The sequence below is a fragment of the Scatophagus argus genome, chromosome 20 (genome assembly GCF_020382885.2).
Source record: "Scatophagus argus isolate fScaArg1 chromosome 20, fScaArg1.pri, whole genome shotgun sequence".
NCBI classification, from domain to species: domain Eukaryota; kingdom Metazoa; phylum Chordata; class Actinopteri; family Scatophagidae; genus Scatophagus; species Scatophagus argus.
In genome coordinates, this window is record NC_058512.1 from 16,190,970 (window position 1) to 16,218,740 (window position 27,771).

At 42.4% G+C, this 27,771-nt stretch overlaps 2 protein-coding genes across 2 annotated transcripts; one reads left to right on the forward strand and one right to left on the reverse strand.

Moving 5' to 3' along the window:
- Positions 1 to 303: 303 nt before the first annotated feature.
- ssna1 (Sjogren syndrome nuclear autoantigen 1) lies at positions 304 to 2,747 on the forward strand. Its single transcript, XM_046374773.1, has 3 exons — positions 304 to 635; positions 1,332 to 1,531; positions 2,509 to 2,747. Exons 1-3 carry the CDS (start codon positions 584 to 586, stop codon positions 2,599 to 2,601), a joined length of 345 nt encoding a protein of 114 aa, XP_046230729.1. The 5' UTR covers positions 304 to 583; the 3' UTR covers positions 2,602 to 2,747.
- Positions 2,748 to 2,920: 173 nt separating this feature from the next.
- Positions 2,921 to 27,484, reverse strand: tprn (taperin). The gene is made up of 4 exons (XM_046374772.1): positions 25,116 to 27,484; positions 8,737 to 8,938; positions 7,328 to 7,452; positions 2,921 to 6,505 (listed from the first exon to the last, which is right to left on the reverse strand). Exons 1-4 carry the CDS (start codon positions 27,267 to 27,269, stop codon positions 6,443 to 6,445), a joined length of 2,544 nt encoding a protein of 847 aa, XP_046230728.1. The 5' UTR covers positions 27,270 to 27,484; the 3' UTR covers positions 2,921 to 6,442.
- Between the last annotated feature and the right edge of the window lie 287 nt (positions 27,485 to 27,771).

Sequence of the window (27,771 nt, forward strand, 5' to 3'; positions counted from 1 at the left end):
GTGACTCTGCATTCTGCATTCACATTTTAATGTAAGGCTAGCTCAATGAATTTAATTGCAATGAAATGTGCCATACTGTAGAAAGGAGAATGTCTGACTTTTCAAGCATATAATAATGTAAAGCAAAAACCTTATTGCGTTCTACTGTACAGTAGGTGGCGGTATGCACCTTAAAAGAACCACTATTTAAAGAGGAAGAAGAAGAAGATGCTAATTATGATGATTATGACCCTCCCTACTCTGCCTCTGATTGGCTATTAGACTCCAAGCTGCCTTCGTTGATTCGTTGGTTAGGCAAAAATAGTTCAGTCTGTATGTCCGTAAAATATCCGGTAGGAGATTTGGTTCTGTCGTCCTGGAAACCCGCCACGTATGGGCGCTTTGTCTAAAACACTTTTCCGAGGAAAACCGCCTGTATCTTTAGTTAACTAGATGTCGGGCCTCTGGTGCAATTAGCTTAGCGAAACAGATGAGAAGAGAAGTAGAACTGGCGAAAGTTTGGGAAACAAGTAGCTAGCTCAAGCGGTGTCTTACCACGGGTGTATTATACTGTTAGTCAGGTGGACGCTAGCTGAAAGCCAGCATGACCCAGCAAGCTGCTGCTCTGCAGACTTATAACAATGAACTTGTCAAATGTAAGTGACTTGTTTTTCTTGTCTGCTATCGATGAGTGGGTAGTCGTAAATACTGTGATGCTGCTTTTTACCTGCAGGTGACAGTTATGGCGGTCTTCCGCCTCCCTCCAGACCACAAAGATACTTCAGTGTCTTGCGTTAAACTCATTTTGTAGTATATTTTGGAGTATATTCTCCGCTCTGATTTTATTGTTGTAATTCTTGACCTTGCAGCTACTTTAACCAGCAAACAGGATGCTACTGTACAATCTGATTAACCTACCGTATACAGCTTATGATCTCACCTGGAAATCAGCCTTTAACCCTCAGCAGAGCCAGCAAGTGCCGCAGCTACGTTGGCACTAACCGACCTTTGTAGCAAATTAAGGACATTAATTCCCTGAGATAGACAAATGCTTTTTCTCTGTGTGCTTCAGCTGTTATTTTTCTTAACCATTAAATGTGTTGATTGTTTATTAGATTAATTGTCAACTCCTAGAGCTCAAGGTCTTCAAATAGTTTGTTTTGTCTGACTAACACTTCAAACTCAAACAAATTCTTCTTTACATCGATGTCACTTAAAACAATTAACTCAATATCCAAATTATTGTCAAATAACTATCAGCTATAGTAAGAGCCCCATCATCACACAGACACAGGAGCATCTGCCACTGGCCTAAGCTGATCCTGTGTAATGAACCTTTTTGTCTCCATCAGGTATTGAGGATCTGCGCTCCAGGCGGGAGGAGTTGAACCGTCAGATCAAGCTGGAGGAAGAGGAGAAGGACCGGCTGCAGCACGACATTCGAGTCCTCTCAGAGAAGCTGAGCAGGGTCGATAAGAGCCTGCAACAAAGACTCGCCACCCGCGCCACTTATGACCGCACCATCGCAGAGACTGAGGCTGCATACACCAAGGTGTGTGTCTTTACTGTCTAAAATATTGTTATTGTTCAGAAACTACACTTTATTTTTTGTCCAGTCCAAAAGGACTGAGTACAAGACAATCCGGTAGGTTATAAAAGCGTCTTGGAATCATCTTTCTTTTAAGGAAAGATATTTAATATTTATTTAAAACTGGTTGTTTTTAGCTTGCATGTTGTTGTCTGCTGATGTAATGAGTGTATACCACACAAAAGAAGATCTCTGAAGACCATTAACTGGGCTGAGCTTTTTCCACCATTTTCAGACATTATTAAGAAAATAATCAGCAGGTGAATCCGTAATTAAAGTGAACTTTCCTTCGTGTTTTTTGTTTGTGGATCAGAAAACAAGTTTAGAGGTGTATGCCACCACCTGTTGTATCAGAGTATGTAGACGCTGCACTTGTTAAGTCAATGAAAGCAATGTAACTTTTTAGTACTGACTCTGTTTACAGCTGGCTGTTCTGGCTATAGTTGAATTATTGGCAGATAAATAACCAATAATAGTGTGGTGTTCATCTCTAGTTAAAACACCATTTAATATGGCTGGGTTTCCATAGGAACATCAACCCAACTTTTAGCCATTTCACCATTTATATCCTTATGTGGGCAGCAAATTGACTCTGCTACCTTTTGGTACATCGTTATTTTTTCCTCTGTGGTTTCTACCTTGTAGTTACTGACATTCCACCATGTTGTCCTTGTGCAGTAGTTTCATATCACATACCTGGCACATCCCACTTACCTACCCAGGCTGAACTCCCAGAGCGCTTGCACTAATCACTGCAAACAAACACCCCAGAGTTGCTCTTATTAAAAAACAACAAGAGAGTCAGCTGCACCTCACCCCCCTTTTTAAATTGCTTCTGCTACATTATCAGCTGTACGTCATCTAAGTAATGTTACTTCCTCTAATTTGAAGTCTCTGCAGTATATTTAATTTGACTTTTTTTTTTTTTGGTCCACCTTTAGATCTTGGAGAGTTCCCAGTCTCTTCTGAGTGTCCTGAAGCAGGAGGCAGGAAACCTCAGTAAAGCCACAGAGCCCCTGTGGAAGGAGTACTAATGGCAATGAAAGGTCACTGAATTCTCATTTTGACCACAAGACACTTGACTCTTCACTTAACACAGCTTGTACTTGACTCTGGACTATTTGTAATATATTTGATTTATGGAAAGTTCCTTATTCTAATAAATGTATTTCTTACATCACCCCTGTGACTCTTCCTTTTTCGACAAAACAGACATCAGAGCAAATTGTTAATAGCTGAATCAGGTTGTCACATGACTGACTTTAACATCCTGGTTTTGCAGTGTAAAGTATGTAATGTTTTTTTCAACCACAATTCTGTTTTCCTTAGAGCGGAAATGACACATATACAGTATTAACACTTGTTCAGGTCTCCTATTTATTGAGCTTTAATTTGTACAAGTATGACATCACTTTGTTTGTTTGTTTTTTTTTAACTTGCCCAAATCATTGACAATAGCTTTACAGTAAGCACTTCTGCAGCGATGTAGATTTACAGACAAGGGAAAAAGTAAAGGGGGAACAGGATGGAGCTTCTACCACAGAGTTGATACACTGCGACCAACACAAACTGCTCACTTTGCAACAGGAGTTGACAGATGGGAAAACATTGCGGCAAGAGACCGCATGTACACTTCAGAAGTCAAATCGTGTGTTTCTGTCCCAGCAACGGGCATCAGAAAAGTTCTCGCTGGTGAAGATTCACGCAATTTATTCTGCCTTGTTTGGTCCTTCAGTTTCACAGAAAGCCACAGAGCTGAAGATTCCCACAAAGAGTAGACGTCCTCTTTGGGGTTTTGGTCGCTGAAGGCAGCAGCTTCTGCAGATGGATCCACAGGCGTGGCATGTGACCGTTATGCTACGATTCCACAGCAGGTCCAAGAGAGGCTGTCTCTGGGCAAAATGAAACTTCAAGAACCACACCAGTGTATTTGGGGAGCTTTAGCCCCTTAATTACAATTCTTGTGTACTTCACATTTTGGCTGACTTTTTTCAGGCTATGAGGTTTTGTGTTTTTCCTCCCATTTCCATTAATTTCCACCAGGTATGAAAACAAATACTAGACTGTCAAGAACCTTGCTTGAGATGTGTAATCCCCCACAGTGAACATCAAGTCTGCATTAATTTGTCTGTCCCATTATAGTTAACCCTAAATAATTGTAATGCATGGTGATGTAGTTTAAGTGCAGATTCATTCAAAAAGTCAAAACATTTTGGAGGTGGATACCGATTTTTGGAACCGACTGAAATGTGTCTGTGGTGCTGAGGTCTGAACACTCACTCAGATTCATAATTTGAGACTGCAAAAATTCTTGTTCTGCTGCTTGCGTTTAACATCTAACTTGAGCAATTTAGTCTCTTGTTAAGTGAAGGAGTGTTCTGTACAAAAAAATTAAATAAAATAAAAAAGAAGGTAGGATTTTTTCCAGATCCATGATGGGACCTGATGTTCACTGTGAGCTCTTCATGCTGTAGGAAATTGAGCAGACAGCTGAAATGCATAAAAACATACATTCAAATGTTTAAACCACAGTAGCACGGTTTGTACAAAGGCTTGTAAAAATGCAAAGTGTATATGACCTGTACTAAATGGGCTAAAACATGTTAAAATCACTGGTATGGTCCTTTAAAGTTCTGTACATTAGATTGAGACACCTCAGGTCTTAGAACAAAAAAATAAACAGATCTGAGGGGTGATCTGGGGGTAAGATGATGCCATGGACCTGTGTGAGAAACTACATTTTTGCTACAGTTTGTGGTCACAGCATCAAGGCCGACAATCTTAAGACTCTTGATGCAAGGCTGTGGCAAACTGAAAAAAAAATAAAAAATAGAAAAAAGCGGACATGGCATTCATCGGCAGTGCGTTCATCATGTACAGCTGAAGAGTTCTATTTCAAAATGCCACTCATTCATTTTGATAATCCAAAAAAAACCTCATAGCTGCAGTCTAACAAATTGTTACTCTGCCAAACAAAGGGCTCAGAATTCTTACCCATCTCCTGTATGTGACATACAATCAATGGATGTATAAAAGCAGGTGCTAATAGGGACTATTGTTCTGAAACCAAACTCTCCAACTAGACGTTGTTTGTTTTTGTTTTTTTTAAGAGCACATTTCCTCTGTCGCCTACTCCGGTCCTTCTCATGAGGTGCAAAACAAAGCTAAAAGCATAACAGTGCAAACACTATGAATATCCAAGACTCCAGACAAAACAGACAATTCCTATATTCATTGGAAAAAGACAAAATTAAAGAGAAATTATAAAAAAAAAAAAAAAGACAGGAGTAAGAAATACATCTTATGAAAATATGGTGGAAACTGTACAACAATACTGGCCAAAGGGTCGATGCTGCGTGCGTAAAAGAATGATTGTGAGGCTGTTACAGCAACACTTTAATTGGTTGGCATTATGAGTTTAAAAAAAAAAATCATCTGGAAATTTCATGCATTCTCGTATATAAAACAATCTTTAAAAAAAATTACGTATTCTTTCAAACACACACACAATCTTGCATTCTCTCCCACAGACATGCCACAGTATGAATGATCACAACCACTGCCTTCATTACTTCAATAGACCGGCTTCTTTCTCTGTGGAATGTTTAAGTACATGAGGTCCGACTGGGAAAAACAAAAAACAAAGAGAGATCCGGTGGAGCCGTTTGCGCCAGCCCGGTTCCGTCCTGGCCAGCAAATTTGTCTTTACAAAAATGTCTTTTGTACATGAGCAGACATGCAAACTTCAACTTTAAGCAGGAATAAATACACGAGAAGCCAGAAGAAAAGCCGTCAGGAGCTCTGACAGCTTTCGATACACAGGACACAGAAACATTCTACAGTATGATGATTTTTTGTTTGTCATTGCCAGCAACACGGACATACAGACATTATTGGCCAAGGTCACTTTTTCAAGCGCTTCAATCAGAAATCAGAGTTGCTGCTGATTGACAGAAGTCTTCCCTGGGGTGCATATTTTGCCTCCCTTATTGTGAAAAAAGGGAGTGTGTGTTGAAGTTTGCTTGCCATTAAAAGACTTTCCTATTGAACGTCCAGCAGCTTCGATACAGCAGAGTTTGCCAGAAAAGAAAACTAAAAGGCATACAGAAGCTTTACAGTAAAGGAGAACCAACAAAGCTGTTGGCTGAAATCAAAACATGCAGGTACAAAAAAAAAAGACACAAAAAAAACTACAGTTGTGGCACCCTTTTACCATTTTTTATGTCTTTGAGCCTGCCAACAATCTACACAACTAATGACATGTTTCCATGCTAACACTGAACTCTGTTACGCGGCCTTACCTACAAATGGGCACTGGCAGCTTCCTGTTCTTTTAGTTCGATCACTCACTTTCAGCTCTTTCGCTTCTCAACATCTAACCCCCAAAAACCTGCAGCAATGCTGAAGAGACAGAGAACTGCAGGAGGGAACTTCTTCCAGAGTCTGGAGAGGAAGACTGACATCTCTCTAGATTTTGAGGGCGGATTCGATTCTGTCAGAGGGGAGGATGACAGGTCAACTGTCCAGATTCGAAGGGGGAAGACAGTCCAGCTGCTTTTGGATTTGTTGCATCAGGCCCGGAAGAAGGTGGGAACGGAATAGTGGCAGCCTGGCAGAAAGCAGTTCTGCTCTGATATGCAGTTGGTAACGTGGCGTGCAGTGGTACCGTGGCAGTAAATCAGACCCCCCCTCCCTCCAAAACAAAAAAAATGAACCCCATAACAAAACGTGTTTCCTGACTGATCAGGAAGATGTGCTTAGAGACAGCTGGAGTGTATGGAGCTGGAGGCAGTTTAGGCCCAGGTGTGACAGATCTCGCTGCAGTCTGGTCCCACAGGTGTGATGCTACCGTACAGGTACGACTGGTGCGACTGATCAAAAGTAAAGAGCAGGTTCGCTGCTGTAGTCAGACAGGGAGGAGCTGTCTGCCGGGGTGAGCTGAGGAGAAAAGACAAAGCTTAAATGTTTAAAATGGATGGAAATGCCAAATTTTGCGTTTCAGTCCTTTTCGGTAACAAGCTGAACCCAATTTCCCACAGACTCGGTGTTGATAGGATTCATCATTCATTCATTACATTTAAAACTTTTGAAGACCCCTTTCCCACTATTCAGGCTTGAAATGAAGCTCAACTTATGGCTGAATAATATTATAAACCGAAGCTGTAGTAGTCTGCATAACTTGGTTTATTTTTCACCCTGTACTGCACCACAAAAACAACAAAATTATGACCTTTAATCTGAATCGTACTTTATATTTTTATAGTCACTTACTGCTCCCGGGACCTGAGTCCTAATTTCGTACCATAAGCATGTGAATGTGAGCTGGTATGACAATAAAGTTCCTTGAATCCTTGAATTTATAAAAGTGCACACTTAAAGGCACAATCCATAATATACCAAATCACAAGATCGGAACCTCCTGTCTCTCTCAAGTTATTTGCTCTTCCTTGAATAAAATGTTGTTTGATGTAAAATGCTGAATACAATCAGTTGCTTTTCTCAGTCTGTTTTGGGACTACTGGTCAGATGATGTTCATTTTTCATTATTTCATAAGTATAAAAGACTAAAATTCAAAAACTTCTTCAGTATGTTTGAGTAAAATGTAGAACAATAGGAGACAACGCAAACTCCACAGAATCACTGCTGCAAATGCAAGCTAGGACCCAGTCGAGAGCAGACGGCACCTGGTACTCCACTCTAAATCAGAAACCGTAAAAAGCTTTAGGTTTGATGCACGGAATGGAAATGTTGTCTCTCACCATGACTTCCTCTGTCATCTGTGTCTGCTGGGAAGTGGTGTCCTCCTGGTAAACACTGTCATCATGTTTGTGCTCCTGCCAGGCACTGAAGTCCACAGAGTGCTTGGGGACGTAATTGGAAAGGTCTGCCGACAATATGAGGACACAGTGTCACTAAAATGTTCAGAAATTTTCTCCACATGTTGTTGATAATGTTAAACTTCAATTATTTCCCCTTTTTGCAAAGCTGATGAAACTTAATCTTGTCATTTTTAATAGCACACACACCTACCGTACATTTATTCAACCATGTTTTATTAGATGTAGTTTGCAATATGTCCAGTAGAGGTCTCTGTCGTCAAAGCTAATGTCTGCGCCATCAAATGCACATGAGGGTACCAGCTTCAAGGGCGGAAAACAGGGATTTTATGTGCGTTTTCTACGACCGTCCCACATAAAGTGTAAAAGAAAAACTCTGAGGCTAAATAAAAAGGGTTGGTGGACACAGAAAGACATTTTAAACGTCACAAAACTAAACTCAGCTTCCATGACTCCGTTAACAGCTTTTCAAGGCAGGTATTAAGGGATGGGCTGCTATATGTAAACTGATTAGGAATAATAGAATCAGACAGTCCTCTCCCACCTCCACTAATGTCTTCATTTGGTTGACAAGGGCCAAACACTGAGCCTCCCACATTAGATCCTTGTGCCTCTTGCCCAAATAAAAGAACACTATATGACACCGTTTTGCTGCAAATCTGTCATCTTTTGTGACATTAAGTAATTGCTGTTGATCCTGTTCTCTTTTCACATTTTATTTATTTACTCTCACCACTGCGTTAAACTGTTCTCCGTTTCATGTTTTCTTTTCTCTTGCCCCTGCTTCTGATTTAATTTCCTCAATATTTTTATATTTTTTTCTTGGTGCATCCCAGAGGAGCCTTCTGCTAATTCTTGCTTTTACAAAAGTGCTGCATGAACAGACTTGATTGCATGATTTGTATGGAAAACGTTTATCCCTTGAGGAGCATGAAAGTGCACAGTAAATTTCATGACAATCCTGCCACAGTTTAGATTTGGCATGTTAGTATCTGGTACTACAAGCAGACATTTTGGCATAATGGTTGCTTCAGGGCCAAAGATAAAAGAGTCAGCAGATATAGCATCAACAGTGAAAGTAAAGAGACATCAGGCCAATCATTTTCAAGATACCTTGGTTACGTCAGACCACCACCAAAATGATCATAAACCGTCATCCTTTAAGGGCAGTGAGTATCTGCAGGAAATGTTACAGCATTGTGGCCAACAGTCATTCAGACCAAAGTGCCAGACATTTTAAACTTGCCACTGGACATCTGACCCACACTTTCCCCACAGAAACATAAAATGAGCTGCGTTTCCTCCCTCCGTCACATTCCACGTTGTCTCACCGTTGCTGTTGGTCGTGTGCGTGGGCGAGCCGGTGAAACTGGGTCGAGGGATGTGGATGCGCCCCACCATGCTCGGCTGTTCGTCCGATACCTTCTCGTCTCGTTTGTCCTCCTCGTCCTCATCCCCGCTGTCCCACACGCTGCTCTCCGATGGATACTCATACGTACTATGGAGACTCGACTCATTGAATGAGATCTTGAGCTGCAAAAGACGCAGACATAGACAACAACAACGTTAGAACAAGCAATTATCTATTGTCGTTGATATTAATGGAAGATTGTACTGCTTTGATTTGGCCAATAATCTTTTTCTTTTTTGCTTTCTACATAAAGTGTTTTCCTAATTAATGAATAAAAAAACAACCCTGAGAGAGACAGCCAACAGAACAAATAGCTCCAATGGGTAGGCCGCTGATTTCCCCTGCCTCCACATTTTAATTTCACTTCCCTGGCACTATATAAAGACAACAACACCAGCCACCAGCCAAACATCAGTAACTACTGGTTGTGGTTGGTAAAAAAAAAAAAAACAAAACCTAGTTGCAAGGAAAATTAAGGAGACAACAGGGTACGGCAGATTCCTGATAAGACGTACAGATCACAAAATTCATTTGTTCTCCAAAAGGCCACTGTTGACATCTCAAACACTCATTACCCTCTTTGGTCACTTTACACAGGGCTGGTGGTTCAAGCATTTTGGGAGCCCTATGGAAGATTTAACCCCACACCACACTGTGCACAGTTAACTGAATATCATGCCTTCAAATCCACAAGCTTAGTATAAGCTTCAGAAAATGCTAAATAAGATTTTTTTTAAACCTAATGATCCACACACATTAGCCTCTCTCCATGTTTTGGTATTTGATAACACTGTAATAAGAACACAGAATCCATCTTAAAATTGCTGCTGCAGGCCCCTTCAGTTTCAAGGGCCCCCAGCAGCAATTTGTACGACTTCTGCACACGAGCCAGATGTGTTTACCAAGAAAACAAACCACCCGCTGCTCACTGTTTGCTTGCTGAATTGTCTGGCTGAGGGGCCAAACTTTACGAACATCAGCCAAGATTTAAAGGCATCGGATATCTTCTCATTTCAAAGCACAGATTCTAACACAACACTGACGTCACCCTCCTTCCGTCTCTTTCAAGATGGTGACGATTTTATGAGCACAGTAAACATTAACACATTATTACTTCCTTATTGCTCTGTAACAAAACCATCCATACTGTACATTTTCACATGTCTCAGCCCTTTGCCAACTGTGCAGTCATGCCAGTTTAGCTCAACACCAACCGAGTATCTCATAATTTATTCAACAGTGCTTTTAATTAGAGTTCTTGGAGAGCCAGCTGAGGTTTGTTTAGGCCCGTCTGCTGCGTCATGTAATGTACTTTGAATGTCGTGTAAGTGGAACAGGTGGTGACCACGCAGGAGCTTGGGGCCTGTGATTGATTGTCTCAGAGAGTTCCCTGTAAGACATGTCTGCCTGGCAATGCTTCACTGGTCTGCAAACATGGATTCATGGGGTGAAACAGGCCCTTGCACTCCGTGACCAGAGACGTTGGTGGTTTTAGCTGTCAGCAAGCACACCGACTGGCATTTATTCTCAGAGACGACATCTCACTCCTACAGAAGAGGGATGCGACAGACTCTCTGAGAAGTTGCTGCTCCAATGCAATTTTCAGGAGATCATTTAAGTTGCTTTTGGAAGGGAATTTTTCTTTTGCTAAGTTTCAATTTCTGCTAACTTTTTGTAGGCACCTGATTTATTTTCTAGTGCAGTCTTCGTTTCTCTTTTGGGACCAAACCCGATAGGCACAGTTTTAGAATGACAAAAAGACCACAGCTGGTTTCTAGTAAGTTGCTGTTCATGTATTTTAGACACATGTAGGCGTTTCATACTCAGAAAGGTTTTATTTTTTTTCTTCTGAGTTGCCATGGAGATGACAGCCAATATACACACACACACATATTTAACAGTAGGTTTGTCCGTCAGCTGACTGCTCTTAACATACAGTACCTGGCTCCATTTACTCTGCAGGCCGTGATCTAAATCTGTCCTAATCTCCATCACAAGGCCACAAGCCAGCAACACTGCTTCCTACTCAAAACTAGTCAGGTTTCACACATGTAACCTCATATTCAAAATGTCATGCATGTTCAGCATCCCTTTCAGTTTTTCTTCTGTCCTATCACTAATCATGGTGAGATCTGTGATGGTGGGGAGAAAGCTTTTACACTAGTCAGTGAGTCTGCCTGTCAAAGAGTATGCACGGAACCACAACTTTTTTTCCGCAGTGCTTCTTACTCAATAACCTTGAAATGAAACAAATTTCCTCACTTTTACAGACACCACAGAATCTGCTATAAAAGACAAAGTCTCTTTACAAGTCTTTAAAAATATTGGATTTGCATACTGGGCGGCACCGTGCAGTGCAGTGGTTAGCACTGTCGCTTCATAGCAAGAGGGTCCCAGGTTCGAATCCCGGTCTGGGCCCTTCTATGTGGAGTTTGCATGTTCTCCCTGTGCCTGTGTGGGTTTTTTTCTCTGGGTACTCCGGCTTCCTCCCACAATACCAAAACCAGTCCGGGGTGTACCCCGCCTCTCGCCCGTAGTCAGCTGGGATAGGCTCCAGATCCCCCGCGACCCTGACGGATAAGCGGTATAGAAAATGGATGGATGTATGGATTTGCATACTATTCTCTTTTTCACTAGATTCGCTGCATTCAAATGAGAATTTATAGACTGAAGATGAGATTTTCAGAATTGCGGCTATGAAGACTGAAAGTAAGTGCCTATAGATTCTGGAGTAAAACAAGAGTGTAGAAGAGTCTAGAGCCTAGAGAGGATCTATAGGTTAAGGATGAAGAAATACAGGTTACAAACAAGGGTCTATAGATAAGTGAGAGCCTAAAAGGTCTACTTGGAAATCTATTGATCAAAGATGAAGGTCTATAAATGCAAGAGAAGAGAGATAAAGTCTATAGACTAAAACAAGGTTGACAGATTCAGGACAAGGAGATGAGTGTCCACGGATTCAAAATGAGAGTCTATACACTCAGGATGATTATCCATGAATAAAGGACCAGGGCCTACAAATTTAGCATGAGATGGTCCACAGATCAAGGACAAGGTTCTAAAGCTTCTAGACAAGGGTCTAAATTAAAGATAAAAACCTGTAAACTCACAGTGATGGTCTTAAGGTTTAGGACTGTAGCTCAGGGACAAGTGTCTATAGATTAAGAATGAGGGTCTATACATTAAAGACAAAGGGAAATAGATTCACAACAAGTAAGCATGTCTAAAAATGATGTCACATGGAGGCTGACAAACAAAAGCCAATAGCGGAAAAATTATGGACAAGTGTATATAGACGGGCACACAGGTCTTCAGGTCAGTTTAACGATTTGGGGAGGGAGTCTGGAGGTTCCACCAACTGTCTACAGAAATGAAACAAAAGTCTTTATAAGGTGGAAAGTCACCAGATTCATGATGAAGTAGATTCCAGATTGAGTTTCTATGGATTCTGGAGGAAAGTCCATAGATTCAGAACAACTGGACAACGGTCTGTATATTGAGAATGAGGGCCTATAATTAAATAAAGGATGGCAATTTCATTCAAGACTGCACACTAAGAACAAGGGTTGATAATTACCTCAGTTGAGATAATATCAAAAAAGATGGCTGTATTGTTTTGCATTCACATTGGTATTCAGGTCAGGTGGCAGTGTGGAAGAGGACGACGGTTCACAGGTCAAACTGCCAACCCAGTGAGCTACAAACCTGATTCCAAAAAAGCTGGAACGTGAATAAATCAGAACATGATAATTCACTAATCCCTTTTCTCTCATTAGGGAAAAATATTCAATGTTTTACCTCATCAGCTTCATAATCTGAACTTGATGCCAGCAACGACTTTCAAACAATTGGGAACAGGAACATGAACAGACTGAGAAAGACTGCGTACTGCTCAGAAAACACCTCAAGTTAAAACAAGTTCACCGGTCAAAGCGGATGGTATCATGACTGGGTAGGAAACCCTCGAAAGGTTCAGTCCCTCACAAGCAAGGATGAGGTCACATGATTGGATGAAGGATATTACTACACGGGCTTGACAACACTTAATACCTAATGTGAAGTAATTTAATGTTTAGGGTACATTTCTTTGGATTTTACCCACAGCACATCAACTGTTTCATATTTCTATTCTGTTACTTAGTTTTACAGTTTATTGCAGTTGAAAAGGTTACGTATATTTAAAAAAACACAACAATATAGATATAACCATACTGTGAACCTCACCTGTCTGCTATAATAAGTGCACATAGATGTGACATGAGAGAAACCGTCCCTCTGTTTTTTCAGCATCGCACCTTTATTTTCATTGGAAATAATTCAAGGCAAGTGACACTCCTGACTTTCAGTACTGACCAAAACAGTAGTACTACTGTAACATTAACAGAGCTTGTTTAAGTAACAGTTTTGTTTTTTGTTTGTTTGACAGTCAAATTAGGTTTACATATTAGTACTGAGCAACCGTAACAGTACAATCCACAAACAAATCAAATCCTGTGCAAAGATACTTGCATCGTCTATTTTTAAGCCCTAAACCCGTTTTTTTTAGTTCCTGTGTTAAATCTTACACCACAAAAAGTGTTTCCTTGCTAAGATGGCATCCTGTCTTACAGGAAGTCTCGGGATGCCAAAAGCAAGCCCATCAATAAATCAGACTAGCAGCTGGGTTCACTTCCTCTTTCACGGTCTTTCACTTTTCTTTTTGTCTGGTCTGTCACTCCTCTTATCACATGAGACTCTTGTTAAATGAGACTCCCCTGCAATGCCTTAGTCCATGTCCTCTGTCTGGCTTTACATTTTAGCTGCAGCAGTATAAAGACTTTGAGGAAAAGGAAAAGGAACAAAAAATTGGGGGTAACAGAACTGTGATCTGTACATATAAAAATGTCTCCCAGGCTGCTGCGGCTCACTTCTGAGCCTCAGTTGCATGTCTTTTTCATCCCTATGATAGAAGCCTGCATGATGGAGGCAGAAGTGATTTGTCTTCCATCCTCAGGCTGTGGGACGGGCCAACAGGGGCCCGGACTCAGCCCTGCCGTCTTTCTCATTCATCACAGGGCACTCAGACAGGAAGCTGCAGCACAAACAGGCCACCAACAACTGACTTTTTGTCTTACATTTATCAGAGACTGACTGTGTATTGCAGGATGTGCATGCGTACATGTGTGAGAAGCTCTCTGAGATGTAATTTGATGTTATACAGACTGTAATTTTTAGGTTATTATTAGGTTGGCATCAGTATTAAAACAGGTCATTTAATATATTAAGTCTTACAATATGACTGGTTTCCAAGTTCATTGACCTGTGTATATTACAAGCAAGGCTATTTACTGAAAAAAAAAAGAGAAAAAAAACACTGGCGTCTGGGTTAAAAACACGAGACAATGTGGACTGGAAAAAATAGCCCTCATTGTGCTTCATAAAAAATAAGAAAAGAGAAAGAAAGAAATTCTTGCAGCTCTATCAAAATGTTCAGGAAGCTAGAAGAATCATTTTAGCTCTGTGGCAGTTTTTCTGCTTGTTCTGAAAAAAACCAAACATGGGTTATGAAGCTGAATACAGAATGAAAACGACTTGTTAGGAGTTTGTCTGCAGAGTCGGGAGCTGCTGCAGCAGCTTTGACATAACCAGACACTGAGCTGAGTAAATACTATTTCCTGCAAAAGAAGAAGTGAGGGAAGGAGAGAGTCAGCAGATGAGATTATGTCTTCATGAAAGTGCATTGGCCAACAGGCGAGATGGGAGCTGTGCCAGGAATTTTTTTCCAGGCCACCCAGCATGGCCTGTCCTCGTTTGGTGAAAAAGTGGTTCCTGCGACACAATAGCTCAGCTCTTCTAACAAGGAGGGCGCAGCAGCATGTGAGCGTTTGTATCTACGTGATGTGTGCCTCACTGGGTGTGCTAGTCCTTAAAACAGGTTTCCATACTTATCTCAGCGGGGACAGGTGACACGGGGCGTGTACTTTGTTGGTAAAGCCTGCGCACCAGCTCATTTACAGTGTGTGTAAAAAAAAAAGCATGTGATCCCTTTATATTGCATAAATCAAACCAAATTTCTACCAGAACACCATACCTAACGTGGCACTTTAAAGTCCTGTGATGGGACTTAAGGTGTGTTCTTGCCTGGAGGAGACTGACCAGGTGCCTGATTAGAGCTAATCTCTTGCCAGGTGGATAATATTAGAACAGCACCACAATGAACCGGCTGAGGAGTTTAGCTGCAGCTGCGTTAGCTCTTAAAAAGAGGGACAGTGAAGCCTACATGGACTCCAACAAAGCATGTAGTGAACCAGCGGACTTCATTTAGGGAGACAAAGTGCTGTGCGCATCAGTAATGATCAGACATAGAAGATATTCACATCACATTTCAAAAGTCTGCTCTTTGTTTTTTTTTTTTTTTTATCACGTCCTACATTTAAGACGTGAACACGAACCCACCCAGCAACCTTTCTACAGCCGCACCACTTGATGGAAGAATATTCTGACATCTGGAGTTGTATGTGATGTTTTCAACCTAACTGAGCATAAACACTTCAAGCAGGAGGGGGAATTACAGACAGACCTCCTCCAACACCAAATAATGAATGAGATATTCAGGTTTAATAGGTGGTTTGTTGGTGGGTGTTGTGATGCATGAGGCTGACGTTGGCTGAAGTGTTTCAGGATGAGAGATATAAAACACCACCACTGTGTGACATTATGAGAAGGACATTCAACAGCACCGCATTGTAACGAGGTGATCACAGTTATCACATGTTGTAGCTGATCTGTGCGTACCATAAAATCACTATCAGTCATCCAATAGAAATATGACACTTTTTTTTAAGTTTAGTAGCAAAGTCTCTGTGGCAACAAGAAACCTGACACTTCATGATTAATAATGTTCTGTTCTGTGCATCTTTACTACACAGAGTACACAGATTATGTGTTTCAATATTAACTTGGAATTAAAAATAGGGATGAAACTATTTTTTTAAATATGAAAAACAAAGCAAGCAAAACCCTTTCATCTACCCTGTATGTAGCCTGACACACAAACCCCACGGATAGAAAAAGAAAAAAGAATTTTAACATCACCCACCCCAATGGAAATGATGAACAAAATTCCACTCATCACCAACTGTATTTGTACTTGGGTGGAGGCAGAAATCTCACAGACAGAAGTCTTCAAATCTGTACTACCTGTATGGATAGGCAACACAAGAGGCAAGGGAGAAAATCTGTTTTTACGGCTATGGCATATTGAAAGAAAAGATTAGGTCACTCCCTGAGAAGCACCACAAAGACCTAAAACACAAATCACCTTAAATATGCCGTCATATTTCTGAGCTCAATTTAAGCTTTAGGGAACTTTGAAGACAGTGAGACAACAGCCACAATAATTTCTTGTGCCGTAAAATGTGCTTTGTGTTATTTACAGCAGTGACTGACTCTGCTGTGTGCACAATAATGCCACAACTAAAAGCACACACTACTTTAAACAAATAAAAAACTGCTAGAAGAGGAACAAAGTTCTGCTTGACTGAAACTGAGCCCAGATTATATTCAAAACATGAATTTATTTATGGTGTAGCGCAGTGATCATACCTGTAAATACATTCTTTACTGTAATTATGAGTCATTTGCTGTACACTAACAACACCCAGATGCCAATAACACATCTTAATAGCAAATTACCTTCAGTGAGCTTAAAACAGGTAGGGCAAGCAAATCAAATTTAGATGCAGGGGTTCAGTCCTGAGATGTCCAGCTCTGACCCAAGATATCACACCTTCCAAAATATTTCAGTAAATATTTCAGGTAATCTCTGTAGTAGATTCAGATCGTGATGAACATGCACTTAGGTAGGTGTTGTCAGGTTTCCTCATCTCACACGAGGTTAAACAAATTCATCATTCATGTGGAAAAGCTTCAAGTGCTGCATCCATGCACAACACTGATGTGGAACTGTGGAAACTCAGCGACACTTGTGGGTGGTTGCTGCTCGCAGCTCTGAATGGAGGCACGGGCAAACAAGCAGGACAAAATGTGAAAATCTGCGTTTACACTGCCATGTCTCAAGACTGTGTGAGTCAGCGCTGCAGTAGTATGCCCTTTGTAGCCATGCGTAAATACGAGAGCGTGAGTGTTTATCTGACCGATAAGAAATGGATATGGAAGAGGAGACATAAAGATCTGCCTCGGACCAATGGAACTGCACTTTGTCCCAGCTAAGAACGTTTTTGCCGATAAATTAAGCTGGCACAGACCAATAGAAATGCACACATTTTATATGTAAGGTGATACCTGCAGGGTGGAGATTGAAACCTATCAGGAAGTGACACACGCTGTCATTTTGGGAGCATTCAGGGCACTCAGTACATACAAGCTCACCTCTGTATTGAATGTAGATGTCAGGCGTGTCTATAAAGCCACAGTCTGGACAAAGGAAAGGACAGGATCCTGCTCACTAGATCAGGAGTGAGGATATAACTCAGAGAAACGTTTTATCTTCTATTTCTTAACCTCTTGGAAGTGATATCATGGTAAGATAGGAACAGTGTAAGTCTTATTTCTGCGCAGAGTGGATTCCAGGGTGTTCAACCTGGCTTAGCACCGTGACAGGTAGCAAAAGGAAGCTGCTATCATCTCAAATCAGCATCTCAAATATTCAATGGGTCACATAACCAGGAAATTGGTATATGGCTCTTTTTGGCGTCTTACTGAACTCACCATCTTTTCTTCCTGGTATTTAGTTCTTTTTATAGAACCAGGGTTTGGAAAAAGGTGAGGCAAGATGAAGAGGACCAAACCATGCAAAACACTGTCCAGAATGGGAGCATTACACTGTATAAGAGGACAAAGCTCAATGTCAATATTGTGAGATTGCCTTAAAATACAGCTCCAACAGATTATTGATTATCTGTTAGGAAAATCTGCATTCCTAATTAGCACTGAGCATAGGCACCACGGCCTCAGAGAACCACTGGCATGGCTGTTGACTCTTACTGTTATGTGTTTATGTACACCCCCAGAAAGATTTCACATACAGTATATCAATCAATTTCGTAAAGTTTCAAATATCAATTATGTAGACGTAATAAGTTTGAATAAAATCATCCAAGGCAATAAGACAGCAGAAGAGATTAAAGCAGTTGTGTAAACGGAAATAGAAACTGTACTATAATAACTGACTTTGGCTTCAAACTGGGCTTTATGAGAACACCCCAGTCCTCTGTTAAACATCGGAGGGCTCAACTGTTTGGGTCTCCACCCACAGAAACACTGATTTTAGGTTTGATGATTACAGAATGTGCTCACAAGGGAACCTTTTCAAACGTGTGTATTAGAAGATATTTCAGTTTCATGAGGGACATTGCATGGTTGACAAACACATATCCGCCAATTACAAAACCTACAGCGTCTATCCTGATGTAACAACGAGTCTGTGTGTGTGTGTGAGACACAGAGAGCATGTGTGTCCTTATCCTGAAATCCTAATGACAGGATAGCATAGCCATGGCCCTTGTTGCCCCGGTGACAAGCGCCATGGATATGTGATAGAGAGAAACGGGAGAGCGACTGAGACAGGCAGCCAGAGAGAGACAGACAAATATGGCAGGAAGACATACAGCTTTAGACAATGTAAACAGGAAAACAAATTATTAAGGGCATCAATGATTCACACATTGAAGTAGAATCCACACAGCATCCATGGAGTATTTGAATAAAATTTACATTAGGCACAAAAAGCACCACATGAAGTGTTTTGTGTTTGTAATCCAGAACTGGATGCATTCTTCTGTCATCAAGACAAGCTGGGTGGGTTTTACTAAAGATTTTAGGTTCCAATTATCAATACAAATCAACAAATTGATCCAGGAAAGACGTATGTCAAAGCAGATGGTAGAAAACACACTACGCGTATTGAAAGTCAATGGCTTTTACGTGCCTCTTTCACTCGCCCACTCTATTTCTTTTTATAAACTTTCAAAAAGCCCCGTCTGTTAATGTCCTCTGTTTTTAGTCTCTTCATCTTCTTACCCATGCACTCTACAAACACACACACACACACACACACACTGAATTAAACATGACTATGATAGTAGGGCTTTGCTGGCTGAATTCTAATTACACTGACTTTGCAGGGTTGCACATGTGCCTGAGGGCTGTGTGGGAAACCTGCAAGTGTGTGTTTGTATGTGGGTGTTTATTAAGCAAAAACAAGTCACTGTCCTTGTGTACGTGTGTGCATACGTGTGTGTGTGTGTGTGTGTGTGTGTGCGCATGTCCACATTCACATCCTGCAAGCCGCAGAAGCCCTAGAAGAAATGACACGCTTTTTAAGAGGAAACCATATTTGCACTGCTCGTCACGTCAGTAATAAAAACAGAACTAACACCTCTCTCCTGTGACAGTCTGTGAGAGGCTAAGTCCTGTTTGCACTGTGAGTCAAAGGCCACTCACACTTGGCATGAAAGAGTCTTGGGTGATCTGCAGACAGCACTTGCAGATGTGAACGTACCCAACATGGGCACAATGAGATCTAATCTCTCAAACCTTATTTGGAGGTAATGTGACAACCTTTGTGTTACAAGAAGAAGCAAGAAAAATGAATTCTCATATGTGAAACTCTCTGATGTCTGATTTTCATTTAGTACACTGTAATGCAAATTCCCTGTTTGGGCCCTCTTACCTGCCTACCTGTTTTGGTTGAGTCTCACCGCTCTTATCACCTTGTTTTTGTTTTCATCGAAAAAAAACCCTCAATGTAAACTACATGCCCAGCACCAGTTGTCTGACAAACAAAGTTAGCAGGTAGCTAATGAACATAGTGAGGCTTTAAGCAGCTTGAGAGCTAGATGTTTTTTATCTGGAGTTGGTGGAGACCAAAGCAAAGTCAAAAGGAGTATGAATATTTGACTTAAAATCATCAAGAAGCCAAAAAAAACTACTACACATTCATTCTAATGCTGGACATGTAAATAAAAAACTGTTTGTGCAACTTAACCCAGAATACTGGTCTCCTTAGAAGTTTCATTTCCATCAGAACAGCTGATTTCTGTTTTTGTATGTCTTGATTGGCGGGTGTTGCCCAGATAAGAATTAACTTCAGGGATGCACAAGGCAACATCAGAGATCTTAAAAAACATTTTTGTTTTTGTCTACAGGACAGCATTACTTGACTCTCTGGAAAAAGACCTACTGTGGCAAAGAATATTATAGACTGGGACCGGACTCAATGGATATTGTTGTAGTGGAATAAAGTGACTGCTACATATAATTTACTAACTTTATAAATGCACTGTCCAAGGGCTATTCCTCTTAGAGAGAACTCAGCTTTAACACACGCCCAATCTGAAACATTGTCCTGTTGCCTCACCTCAGCCTTTACAAAGAAAAAAAAGCACTCAGGATAGCCAGCGAGCTTTAAAAACACACTTTTTTTAAACACAAGGGGGTGGGGCAGTAGGTTTTCAGGAAGTGTAAGGGAGGAGAGATGGGGAATGTCTGCTGGGTGGTAAATAATTAAACACAATGGACTTTCACACCTGTAGCCCAGGCGCACAATGTAAATGTAGGAGTGTGCCCTTTCATTGGCCTTCCTGTGTTACAGAGGGCTTTTAACCATTTAGGTTTGGGTATTTTTAACCTGCTGTATGCATGACATTTAGCAACAAGGAATCAAAAGCAGTGTTTTCTAAACATGGTTGTAGATCATGTACAAAGGTACAGGGACATACTCAATGCTGCAAAAACCTGATCACTTTTTTAAAAAAGAAGCCATCATTGCAGCTCTATTTTTTTCAAACACTAAAGTTTTATTCCTAGGAGAGCAGCTAACCTGTAGCTATCTTGCTGCACCAATGTATGGCATCGATACATACACAGTGAATATGTATTTAATACTACACTGAGTACTACAGTTGCACATCAGTGCACAGTTTATTTTAAATTTAGGATGCTTTCATGCCAAAGGTTATTTTAATTTAGTCTACAAGGAAAACAAACAAACCACCCTGCATTGTTAGTGCTACATGGACTGACAGTTGTTGACTTTCAGTGACTGGCTTTACTGTGCTCTCTGTGAGTATTTGTCTAATCTAGTGACATAAAGATGAGCATTCTGACTGATCATGAGCATTTTCAGAGACTGGAACTGGAGTCACTTTGTCACTGAGGGGTATAAGCATTACCAAGGTTACCAAATGGTCTTACAACATAAATACAGACCATTTTGGACAGTGGTTGCCAACAACCTTATCAGGTGTCTTCAGATATCTATGGATGGGAATGTATTTTCACCACTGGCTGTGGTGGATCTGTTCATGTGAATCCACATAACACATACTGACACTGGAATTTTTTATATTTCAGGTTAGGAGTTTAGGAGTTTCCAGAGTGGCAGAACATGGTCAATTCAGCCATTGTAAATTACTTTCAGTTTTGTATTTTGATTTCTGCTGCTAGGCGCCAATTAGTTTATATGGAGATAAGCTGTCGCAACTGACTGAAGTTGGGGGGAAACCCTGAAGTTTGTCTCGTGGAGTGGGCTAATTGTAGTTATAAAGTTTGGTGTTGGTGCCAGTAAACACACTCAGTTTCACGTCCTCGTCGTTTAACATTATCAGTAGATGGATGTATGGATGGCTGTTTAGTTTTTGAATTAATGCTCAGACTCGTATATCTACCCTCATAAATTCCTGTGGCTGTTCTGCTTTACTTTCACAGTACATGCAAACCACACCAGATTGGAACTGCACCGAGACCCTCTTCTACCAGCGGCCTCGGCTCAGCTCTTCACCAGAGTTTCACTAACAGCTTTCACAGCAGCCTAAGTGAAGAGCTGCTCCAATCTGTACCAAACAGAATAGGCATGGAAGCACCATTACACAGGTTAGTTCAATCATAGCCTTATGCTGATTTAGGATAAATATAACAGATCTTAAAAAGTCCTAGGTTCCATCAGACTGAGAGTCATACATCTCTAAAAGTACCGCTTTCAGCAAGCGTGACCAAACCTAATCATTAGCTTGACAGAATGGTCATAATTACAGTAAATATGCTGCAGCAGTTTAAAAATTAGTCATACAAGAGGTTCCTCTGTGTGAATTTAACGTTAGAAAAAGGTGGGTAAGGGCATATAATCTCTTCCTCTCTCTCACTCTCTGGATGTTGTACTGACAAACACATGGGTCCGCCTGCCTTTTCCCTTAATAACCAGTCATAGGGAGCAGACACTTCAAAAACAAACCACTCTGCCCCCATCAGTGTCTCCCTCTCCTCGACAAAGGGGAAATAAAACAATCTGTCATTTCTGCCTAGTTTAAGTCAAGAGAGCCCAGTCCAATCACACTACCGATAAAAACTGAGTCGGTCCTGGCTCGTTTATTTTACTAGAAAACCCAAGTCAATTTTATGCAAATGCGGGACTGATGCGGTACAAGAAGCTGCACTTGACCTACATAGCTCTTCCACAATTCCTTCCCCAACAGAAAGGAGGAGATCACAGGAAGCTGGAAGCAAGGGGACAGGCCTTATTAACTACCACCACATAGGAATAAAGCAGTGCACTGTGGGTAGAGAATAAAAAAAAAACAGCGGTGCTTGTGGAGCAACAAAGAGGAGAGGAAAGACTGTACGGGATGTGATCCTGCATTCAGCACTCATGCAAGTCTTAAGTCTCAGTTCAAAAATCATGACATGTGGCAAGAGAGTGCGGATACAGTGAAATATTTTTGGAAAATTTAGAGGAAGAGTTGATGATCTGATTTGGTTTTCAAGCCCTGACGTGCATATGGAACATTCTTTTTCAGCCAAGTTCCTCGTAAAAAAAAAAAAAAGGTTTGGTTTTGTTGGAAAAAGAGCGCTCAAAAAACCCGGTCCCAGACCAAAAGCTGAGCTGAGGCCATTCTCGGAGGCTGCTCTCACACAGAAGCGGCACTGAACTAAAATTCCACACAAATTATACAGGCAGGCCGAGCCTCGATGCTTTTGTAATTGCCTGCGCAGCCCTGCCCAGAAAAGAAAAGAAAAAAAAAACTGGGCCTTGACAAAGATGATGATGATGAAGAAGAGTAGACAGAAAACAAAAGGAGAAAGCAACAAGGACAGAGGACACAATGTGTTCATGTCTCATGGCCACGGTCACTGGCAGTCCACATGACTCATGATGTGCACACAATAAAAAATGCATACACCACAACCAGGTTGCATGGGTTAGACATACTCACACAAGTCAGCAATCTAAATCTGTCATTATAAAGTCATGATCTGCCGCAAGCAATGCTCACACCTACAGAACTTTGTTTTAAATTCTAGATAAAATCCCCCAAAATGTGATGCTGAATTACAATGAAATGTGAAGAATTTTTAGCATTCTGGTTTTGAGTTTTTAACTGAGCGCTGAGGCCCGATTGAAATGTTTTGATACTGCTATCAGTATGTTGATAAGATTTCAGTCCAGATGCCAAAACAATACTTTTCTGATAAATTACCTTGAGATATATAAACAGGATTTTCTACAAAACTGATCTGAATCATTTTCATATCAATACAAGACCTCTGCCTAAATAAAATGACCAAAAAATAATCAAACTAGCTCAATTCCCAGCCCTGCACAGTACAGATGTCATGTATAATTTCAATAAAATGCATCTGTTAGTCACCGTTTCCACATGATAAAATTGTGAGTAGTCTGAGCTTCCTGGTCTGGTTGTAAGAGGTAGCTGGATTTACCTACAAGATTACAGCAGACCAGTTCAAGGAAACGGGACTGCTGGCCAACATCTGAGAGGCTGCCAAAAGGCTCAAAATATTCAGCATTAGAGGCAACATGGTGCTTTGTAGATCACAAAGGGTAGAGTTGTGATGTAACTGAATGCATCTTCAAACTGTGGAAATGCTTGTTCTACTTGGCAGGCAGAGTACAGCAGACTAAGAGGAAGGATGAGGAATGACGTGAGCCTAGGCTGGACTCAAACCCAGGATGCTGTGGTTACATGCTCCACACCCCGACCATGTAAACCACCATGATGCACGAAATAATGTGTTATATAAGGTAAAAATGCAAGCCACATAGAGACAGAGAGCAACATAAACACTGATCCGACGCTCACACTGATCCACAGCAGAATGTGAAAGCAGCCTGCAGCATCTCGCAAAATTAATTAGAAACACCCTCTGATATTTAATTAATCCCTAATACAGAAGAAACAGTAGCAATTTGCTGCGAGACCTCAGCCAAGCAAGCACCAAATATTTGATTATAATTATAACACAAAGTAATGCCCAAAACGCACACATTGTTATCATTTAATTATGATCTAGGACCTGAACACAGATGAATTCAACCCTGAAAGAACCAATAAATGTTTTCCTCAGACTCTGGAACATGTCAGAGCTGGCCCGAGTCCCTGAGCCAAATCCTGAGAACTCAATACAGCCTTGATGAGATTGTTCAGTCAATAGGCTTGGAGGGCCACCTAACCCAATAATGCGCACTGTGACAAATAACATGCCTTTGTGGGACGGCAATCCACAGGAAAAAAGCCCTGTGTGTCGTTCCAAGTGGCTGTGTAAACACACGCTTTTAATCCATCAGCACTGAGAGCAGGTCAAGTGATGGGATGTGGAGATTTAGGATAGCAGACACCCTCACTCACACCACAACTCATGAAAATAACTGAATAACCATAAGGTAGAAGTGCTGCTTGAATCCTTAAAAAGCACAGGTGAGCGGCGTGCAGTGACTTGGTTAGAGAACAGTAAAGTGACAGATGCACAGTGGTAAAAAGAAAACAAAAAAGTCTTTCCTGTGTGATGCATGGCTACTAAATTTAGATCAGAGGAAACTTTAATGATCCCTCTGGGAAGATTTGGCACATGTTATGCATTAAGACTGGGAGCACACAATAACATTCATACTCTGTGCTGCAGAGTCGATGTGTTTATTTCCACTGAAGAACTATGATCTAACAATTAGGACTGCGCATAACAGTTATTTTCACACATTAATCCGCCTTGTGTGGTTTTGATTAAATTTATCAGTTAGTCAGAACATTTTAATGTGATGTGTTCAAGTGGCTTTTGGATGGATATTTGTTAACAGTGATATAAAACAGAGAAAGCCAGCAAATCCTCACATCTGAGAATCTAAACCCAGCTATTTTGTGGGAATTTTTTAATAAATTACTAAGTTGAAAACAAATTGTTTCACTTATCAACTGACCAACTACTGTGTGTGTGCCCTCTACGTGCTCAGAGTACAACTGTAAAACCTGTCAACAAAGCCACAATGTTTGATTCAGTATTTGCTCTCACCTTCTTGCCGGTGGAGCCAGTCTTGGAGAGGCAGGACTTTGCAAGAGAAAGATAACCACCGATGACCTCAATCTCCTCCACAGCGGGGTAACGTTTCTTTAGGAGGGATCCCAGATGAGCATACGGGGCCTGTGGGGGTGTGGATCCTGGTGGAGCCTTGTTTGAGGCTTCCTGTTGGAGCTCAGGTGAGCTTGGCTGTGCCGTGGGTTCCACTCTACGTTTAGGCACCACAGTGAAGGTGTTCCCCTTCTTCCTTTGCACCATAGGGCTAGGAGCAGGCACACGCTGCGGGAGCTCTACGTCAATGTCATCTATGTTTGTTACTGGCAAATGATCCACAGAAGGTTGTTCTGGAGCTGGGGAGGGGGTTGAAGGGACAGGAGAGTCTGAGGGAACCGGAGAGAATGAAGGTGAAGATGGGACAGCTGGAGAAGAGGGGGGTGAGGACAGGGCAGGTGGAGAGGATGGAGTTGGGGTTTGAGCAGGAGATGGAGACAAAGGTTCTGAGGCTGGAGGAGGCGCAGGACTTGTAGAAGCAGAAGGAGAAGGATCAGGCTTCAGTGGCCTTGCAGGGGTTTTGACCTCCCTCTCCTCATTCCTCTTTGGAGGGGTCAAAGTAGGCATAGGGCTGTGGGAGGTTGGCACTCCTGGTGTGGGCACCTCTGCCACTCTGTGAGAGGGGGAAGACTTGATCGGGCTGGACGGTGTTGGGCTGCCTGTTGCAGATGAGGCAGCAGGATGGCGCTTGGGGATCACTGTGAAGGAGTTTCGTGACTGCAGGCGCAGGTTTGCAAGGGCCCGTGCCTGGGTGTCCCCATCAGGAATTTGGGCAAGGTCTGGCTTTGGGGAGGGACGAATCTCAAACTCGGGTGAAGACTGCGACACCTTGGATGACAAGGGGCTTGAGGGGCACTCGGCACGGGCACGAAGGGTCTCCGGAGAGCATGGCACCTTGGGTTTGGGTGGCACCTCTGCGCCCTCCCAGTCTCTCTCTATGGTGGGCTTGGTTTGCCCCCTGTCTGGCTCATCTCTGGGTGTGACAGCAGTACCACGGCTTCCACTTTCCTCAAACCTCTGACGGAAGGAAGACACAGACTGAGGGGGCCCGGCAGAGCGCTGGGGACTTCCCAGCTCAGAGACAGCGGACTGTGGCTTTGGTTTGGAAGAGCAAGGACTCTGGAAGACAGGCGAAGATGGCTGGCTGCTGACCGAAGGACCTGGCCAGGGCTTTGGCACCAGATCTGGCTGTGGTGTGGGCCGGAGTCTTGGCCTGCTGCTGGCACTACAATCCAGGTCCAGCAGGTTCTCTGTGCTGTGGGACTTCTTCTGCAGCTTCCCGTAGTTGCTGTCAAACTTCTGCAGCATCCGGCTAACCCTGCCTTGACCCTCACCTGTCTCATATGAGACCTCATGATCAGGGCGACCCAGGGTGCTCAGGTTCTCCTCACTCTTGCTTAACGTGGTGTCATAAATAACCACTTCCTTAGCTCTTATCTCAGTAACAGCACTCCCTCTCCGGTCCAGGAGATCGTTCAGAGAGCTATAACTACTGACACCGTTTTGCTGCCATTTGGACCCGCTTTTTAGCCCTCCAGTTTCCTGAAAGTAATCCGGATCCGACTCAATTATGATTATATTCTCTGCGCGGATAGTCCGTATCCCAGGTACGCTGCCGTACAGCTCAAGGATGTGCTGGACCGGACGAGCGGCGTTTTCTCGGTCTTGTCGTCTCCTCCGCTCCTTCTCCAGCTTGATGAACGGATTCTCCTCCAGTGGGCCCAGGCTTTCTTGTAGCACTAGGCTCTCCTGTCTGTCGTCCTCTCTTGAACTCGTCCTCCCTGTGGCCATCGGCCGTGGCTCTTTGTTGTTCGTGAAGTGTTGACTGGCTGTGGTGATGGTGTAGTTCCGCCCGGACCCGCCGCTCGCACCGCTGTCACTAGGGGATCCGCTGCTGCCGTTCACATTTCCGATCAGCTCGCCGTTTGCCCGCTGCGGGCCCGCACCACCGGGACTTGTCTCCACGGAGCCGGGTCCTCCAGACCCGCCGCCCTTTGCTTTCCTCCTCTCCAGGATCTCTCGCTTCCAGGCCGGCATCCTCGGGCTCTCTTGCCCGGCCTCTTGGCGGAGGACGCGTACCTCTCCTCCGCCAGACATTGCGGAGGGTTTTTGGAAGGGATGAGGAGGAGAGACGCAGGCTCCGAGACGGTTTTGCCGCGGTCTGGTGCGGCTGTAAAACCCGTATCCGGCTCTGACTGTACCTGCAGGAACGATCACCGCACACTCACACACATCCCCACCGTCTCTTTTTTCCTCTCTCCTCTCCCTCTGCTTTCTTACTCACTGGCTTTCCACACAGCTCATGAAAGCGGCCCCGCCCCTCCGCACCAGCACAAGCTGCTCCGGCAGTCCCATCCGCTCCTTGATTGGTCGTTATGACTTACGGACACGCCCTCTCCCCGTCGCACATTGACGCAAACCACTCCCGTTTCTATTGTTGACTGGGTAAGGCAGGGCTGTCAATCAAATTGTTGCGTTCAAGTTCCAACCGCCCTCTCTTTATGTTTTTAGTATATTTAAGGTGGATCGTGGCTGTATAATTTATTTAGTGATTAAATTTAGGTTTCTTTGTCAGTACTGTATTTACTCATACTGGTAC